The 6119-nt window shown below is 55.8% G+C and overlaps 1 protein-coding gene across 1 annotated transcript in view; it reads right to left on the bottom strand.

Moving 5' to 3' along the window:
• SNX33 (sorting nexin 33) overlaps window positions 1–2222 on the bottom strand; it is a 33569-nt gene extending 31347 nt beyond the window's left edge. The window contains exons 1-2 of the mRNA XM_015424774.1: window positions 2065–2222; window positions 12–1097 (exon numbers count right to left, since the gene is read on the bottom strand). Of these exons, the coding sequence (XP_015280260.1) occupies window positions 12–1016 (1005 nt within the window). The 5' untranslated portion in view covers window positions 1017–1097; window positions 2065–2222. The remainder of the gene's footprint in view (window positions 1–11; window positions 1098–2064) is intronic.
• Window positions 2223–6119: the final 3897 nt, after the last annotated feature.

Genomic DNA, 6119 nt, shown 5'->3' with positions numbered 1-6119 from the left:
TCCTTCTCGGCCCGCCGCTTCCCCATCTTCCACTGCTTGTCGTCGCGGCAGTTGAGGAAGTGGCGGAAGCCCTCGTACTGGGAGAGGGTCGGGTGGCTGGTCATGTGGTCCATCCAGAGGATCAGGCGCCGCTTCCGCTTCTCGATGAAGTCCTCCTCGAAGCGGCCGGTGGCCTGCTTCTCGGGCAGGTGGGGGACGGAGATGACGGTGAACTTGTGGAGGAGGCGGTTGTAGAGCCAGTCGAAGTGCTTGTAGCGCCGGTAGACGGGGGAGTGGCTGTTGCTGGGCGTCAGGCGGTAGGAGATGTAGCTCTTGATGCCCTTGAACTTGGTCTGCTTGGTGGGGTCCTCCACCGAGCACATCAGAGGGAGGGGGCTGGGGCGCCACTGGGGGCCCTTGGCCCCCATGTCGATGTAGTACGCCTCGGGGGTCTTGGCCAGTATGGGCACGTCCCCCAGGATGAAGGCCTCCACGCCGGACCGGACGAAGGAAGAGAATAGGTTGCGCCCTACGACGCTGCCCCTTTTGGAAGCGCCCAGGCTGTCCTGTCTCTCTAAAGCAGGCTTGGGGCGGTAGCCCGCGTTGTTCGGGTGCGGGTACGCCCGGGGATGCTGAAGGTTGGGGGACGGGTGCCCGTTGGTGCTCATCCCACTGTGGGGTTCCTCCACCACCGTGCACCCGTCGTCCCAATCGTCCCAGTCGTCGTCGTCGTCGTCTTCGAAGCTGCCCTGGTGGGAGACGCTGGTGTTGGAAGGGGAGGCGTAGAAGGACGACCCGTTGGCCGGCGACCCGCCGGGGCTGTTGGAATGGTTCGTGTACGTCGAGGCCGACCTGGAGCGGAGGATCTCCACGTAGGACGCGGGGAAGAGGCCGGTCTCTCCCCGGCTGTTTGTCCCTTGCAGCCACCCGTCCACGGAGTTCTCGCTGAAGATGACCAGTTCCTCGTTCTCCTGGATGCTGATTTCTTCCTTGTTTTCACTCTGGAAGTTGTACAGCGCCCGGGCCTTGAACGCCATGGCTGCTCCCCGGCCCGAAAACGCTCCCTCGGATACCGAAGTCGTGCTGCCAACACTTCCCTTATGCCTCGGAATCCACCACTGCTTGGTGAAGAAGAAGAAGATAAAGAGTTTCGCAGATTCTCCTGGAGGAAGAACAATATAAATATGTCTCACAGATTAGCACCAAGGTTTATAAATCCCAGCGATCCTGCCGTCTGTGCACTTCGGCTAAGGAAAACACGCTCCGGGCAAACAGAGCAGCATTTTTGACCCCTGGTTTTAGGTGATACACAGGGCCTCATCCAGATGCACAGATAACCACAAAATTGGCATCGCCGTGTCGATTTTCCCTCTCAAACCGGTTTTACCTGCACCAACTTCCTCCCCCCTTTTCTATTCACATGGAAATTGCATGCAAAGATTAACTGTTGCCATCGATTTTTTAAAAATCCAAGATTTTCCTCTTTTCTCAAGATTTTTTTTAAAAAAAGCTTTGGGAAAAGTGTATCCAGAGCGACAGACAACCAGGGTGCCAGAGAGAGAAGGAAGCAAGACGCTTTTTCATGCGGAGAGAAAGAAGAAAGCTCGCTGCCCTGGCGGATTAATCCAAACCCAAAAAAAATATGTTTGCAAGTTCCTGTAAATCCCTTTTGGGTCCACTTCGGAATCCACAACCCTCCGGGGAGGGGGGGGAGGAGAAGGAAGACAAGCCGCAAATCCAGTCCAAAAATTGAATGGGTCACGCCTTAAGAGTCCAGAAAAGAACACAACACAACCCCCTCCTTCACGGGGGCAACCCTCAAAGTCCAGGTGAACTTTTGGGCCATGCACGACCCCTCCCCACAGCCCCCAATCCCAGGATCAGAGATCTTGGGGGCAAAAAGAAAAAGGAAAGAGAAGTTTCCAGCACAAAAACGCGTGGTTCCTGTGTTCCAAAACAGCTCCCAGTTGGGGGGAAAGCGTTGTTATTCAGGTCCACCGGCTCAGCGTCAAATCCTTGCCGGCCGACAGGTCAGTTTCCTTCTTTTTGGTCAGTTTCCACCTGAAATTGACAAAATTGACAAACCTCAGGCTCGGCTCTGGCTTCGGCAGGCAACAATGCCCGAAAGAACACCAGCCCCGAGAAGGGATCCCGGACGCTTCAGCGCAGCCTCCCGCTCAAAGCCACAGGCAAATCCGATCGCCGCTTGCCGAAAATAATAGTCATCATTTTTTAAGCAATCGCAAAATATACACGCGAGATCGGAAACCCACCGGATCCCTCTCCTGCCGGCGCCAAGGTCCGATCACAACAAAGTTTTCCCCCGGGGTTGCTGGGGGAGGCGTCGGTTCGCCTCTCCCCCCCTTCGGCAGCGCGGGGAGGGCCGAGGGGAGGACTCCAGCGCCGCCGAGCCACTTCCGCTGGGGAAGAGGGTTGGGAAGCCGGAAAGCGAGCCTGCCCGGCGGCTGGGGAATCCAAGCGTCGCTCGCCACCTTGCGCAGCATCCAGCCGGGCGCTCGGCCCTCCCTCTCTCCCTTTAGGATGCCTTGAGACGGGGGTCGTCTAGAGCGAGACCCAGTTGCAGTTTGAGGGTCTGCGGGGGTCCCCTTCCTCTCCGCGCAGGTCCCTTCGCGCCAGCCCTGCGCGCCCAGCGGCCTCTGCCTTTTGCGCACTTCTTTGCGCGCCTCTCCTGCGCTCGGGGTGGCGCCCGCATGGGGGAGGGGGTGCCTCTTGTTGCAAAGCAGCGATCCGGAGTCCTGCCCTCCCCCTTTCAGTCTCCCACACACACACACACAAACAAAATGTGGCTGCTTTTTTTCTCTCTGCAGCCGGCGGCGCGGCTGCCCTGCGCGCTCGCAACCCCTCGCTTGCCGCCTCGCTCACCCTCCCGGCTTTTCCATGACGCAAAGGAGGCCAAGCTGGAAAGTTTGCAAAAGCCCGAGCTTGGGAAGCGGCGGGCGGCGGCGAGGCGAGGTCCTCGGCTGCCCTCTGCAGGCGGCGCGGCCCGGGAAAGCTGGCCCGGCCCCGGGGCCGCGCCACCAGTTGATGATGATGGTAAAGGTAATGATGGTGAGGTAGTGGCGGCTCCTACTCAAAAGCCTGGCGGAAGAGCTCCGTCTTACAGGCCCTGCAGAACTGCGCAAGGCCCCGCAGGGCCCGGATCTCCTCCGGGAGCTCATCCCACCAGGTAGGAGCCACCACGGAAAAAAACTCTGGCTCTGGTTGCAGCCAGCCTGGCCTCCTGGGGCCTAGGGTCACCAGGAGATGTTGCGTTCGCGACCGTAGTGCCCGTAGGCCCTACGTTATACCCCAACCCCCCTCCTCTTAGGTTTGCCAACTTCCAGGTGGGGCCTGGAAACCTCTCGCTATTACACCTGATCTCCAAGTGACAGAGATCGGTTCACCTGGAGAGAATGGCTACTTTGAAGGGTGGTAAGGTAAAGGTTCCCTTGCTCGAAAGCCAGTCGAGTCCGACTCTAGGGTCGCGGTGCTCATCTCCGTTTCAAAGCCGAAGAGCCAGCGCTGTCCAAAGACGTTTCCGTGGTCATGTGGCCGGCATGACTAAACACCGAGGCGCACGGAACGCTGTGACCTTCCCACCGAAGTGAGACCTATTTATCTACTTGCAATGTCTTGCTTTCGAACTGCTAGGTTGGCAGGAGCTGGAACTAGAGACAGGAGCTCACTCCGTCATGCGGGTCTCGTACCACTTTGTATATTATACGTGTTCATATGTTTATATGTGTTTATATGTTTACTTGTTTTAAATATTTTATATATGTTTGTATTATAAACGCTTTGTGATTTTTGAAATGTTTTAATGTTTGTTATTTTGGAACCCTGAATGGATGGAAAGGCAGCATGACAATGTTTTAAATAAACTAACTTCGGGGCACCCTCCCCGCAAGCGGGCTCAGGGCGGCTCACAAATGGGGCACATGCCAATGCATAAAACAGGTTAAAAGGCTCTGGGCAGCTTACAAAAGACGGCAAAATATGCCGATTTCACATAAAACATTAAAATAGCATACAACATACTTAATATCAACAATAAACATTTTAAAATGCTCACAGTATTAAATGCTATTAAGGTGGATGGCGTGCGTTTTCAGTTCGGTCATCTTCTGGTCTTCAGGCCAGTCCTATGGGCCAGATGTTGAATGGCACCGTGGGTTATAGAGACCACTGGAGGAAATGGCTGCTTTTGGAAGGTGGACTCTCTGTGGCTGTATACCCCAGCTGAGGTCTCTCCCCTCCGCAATCCCCCACCCCCAAGTCTCCAGGAATTGGCAACTTTACACCATCCGTTTTTAAAACCCATCTAAGCCAGCGGCCATTGTGCCACCTTGTGGCAATGAGTTCCACGGCCCGATGACCCACCGCGCCAACTAGTGCCTTTTCCCATCTTGCTGCAAAACCAGTTTTCTTGCATGCTCCCAAGCTGTGTCATGGAGACGAAGAATGTGCTATGCGCTTCCCTGCACCACGTGGAGTTGTTGCTGTTGTTCAGTCGCACAGTCAAGTCCGACTCTTCGCGACCCCATGGACCACATCACGCCAGGCCCTCCTGTCTTCCGCCGTCCTCTGAAGTTGGCTCAATTTCATGTTCGTTGCATCGATGACATTGTCTAACCATCTCATCCTTTGCCGTCCCCGTCTTCTTTGACCTTCAGTCTTTCCCAGCATCAGGGTCTTCTCCAGCAAGTGCTCCCTTCTCATTTGGTGGCCAAAGTATTTGAGCTTTGACTTGGAGACCTCTGTCCTATCACCCCTCGCTCGCTTCTTTGTCTTAAACCTCCCCAGCTCCTCTGCCTCCTTTTTAAGATGCGGCGACCCAAACCCTATGCACCGCCGACGAATGCTTCGCCCATTGCGTTGGAAGAGAATTTCACGCGAAGTTCCAGGGTCGGATTGGGACCCTACTGGACGCCTGGACCCAAGACTGGGCAATGGGCGCGATCCCAGGGGTGGCCGCTAGGTGGCGGCAGCGGGCTAGCCTACAGCCCTCTGCCGGCGTCGTTGTTGAGGTTCGAACCCAGCTCCGTAGGTGGCGTTGCTTTCCCCTTTCCTACCTGCCGCCGAGAATACCACTTCACCCATCCGATGAAGCAGGCTCTGTCAGAATATGCTAGGTTGCTGTCCAATGCACACGTACATGGGTGTAAACCAGTGTTCCCTCTAAGCCGAGTTGGTGTGAGTTAGCTCACTGTTTTTTCAGCTCACACATTGTTTGTTTTCGCTCAGGAAAGGTGGCTCCAGAGCAAACGGATGTATGCAGTAGCCAAATCACTCACTCACAACTTTAATGCCGGTAGCTCACAAAGTAGAATTTTTGCTCACATGACTCCACAGCTTAGAGGGAGCATTGGTGTAAACTGCAGTTGCCAACTTCCAGGTGGCTGGGTGGAGCTCTCCCGGAATTGCAACTGGTTTCCAGACTACAGAGAGGGATCGGTTCCCCTGGAGAAAATGGCTGCTTTGGACGGTGGACTCTCTGACATGGTACCCTGCTGAGGTCCCTCTCATCCGTAAACCCCACCTCCCCCAGGCTCCATCCCCCGCAAATCTCCAGGTATTTCGAAACCCAGACCTGGCAGTTCTAAGCCCCACTGAATAAAGGGGAAACAGTTCCTGAAATTCTGAATCATGCAAAGGATTGCAAAGTGGCGTGTGTGTGTTTCTTTATACCTTGGCTGCCTAGCCTACCTCGCAGGGTTGATGTGAAAAGGAGAAAGAGGAAGCCGCGAACGCCCTCTGGAGGAAGGAAGGGATAAAAGTATGCCTAACGGGAGACGAAACAGCTGGTGGCGCCCAGATCGTGGGCTCGGGAGCTGCCGGGTGTGGCCCACGTTGGGTCTGGCATGATTGTCTGGCAACACGGGAACTCCTGATTCCCACGTTCTTCCAGGTCTGGGGCTGCAATTGCAGCCACCTGAATTTGCAACTCCCCTTCCCCCTCCCCCTCGTCCCTCTCCTTTGCAAACCGCACATAAACTTCCAGCCCGGGCCGGGCAAGCTCCCGTTTGTTAGAACGACACAACGCGCATGCGTCGAATAGAAACGCCGCCAGCTAGGAAAGGGTGGCAAGGAAGCAGGGGATGGCCCCGCCCCTCAACGTCAGACGGAGCGACGAACGACGG

This window comes from Gekko japonicus, unplaced genomic scaffold (genome assembly GCF_001447785.1).
Source record: "Gekko japonicus isolate JY-2015 unplaced genomic scaffold, Gekko_japonicus_V1.1 scaffold892, whole genome shotgun sequence".
Lineage (NCBI taxonomy): Eukaryota > Metazoa > Chordata > Lepidosauria > Squamata > Gekkonidae > Gekko > Gekko japonicus.
Note: the sequence above shows the minus strand (reverse complement) of the source record. Positions and strands in the feature narration are given on the sequence as shown.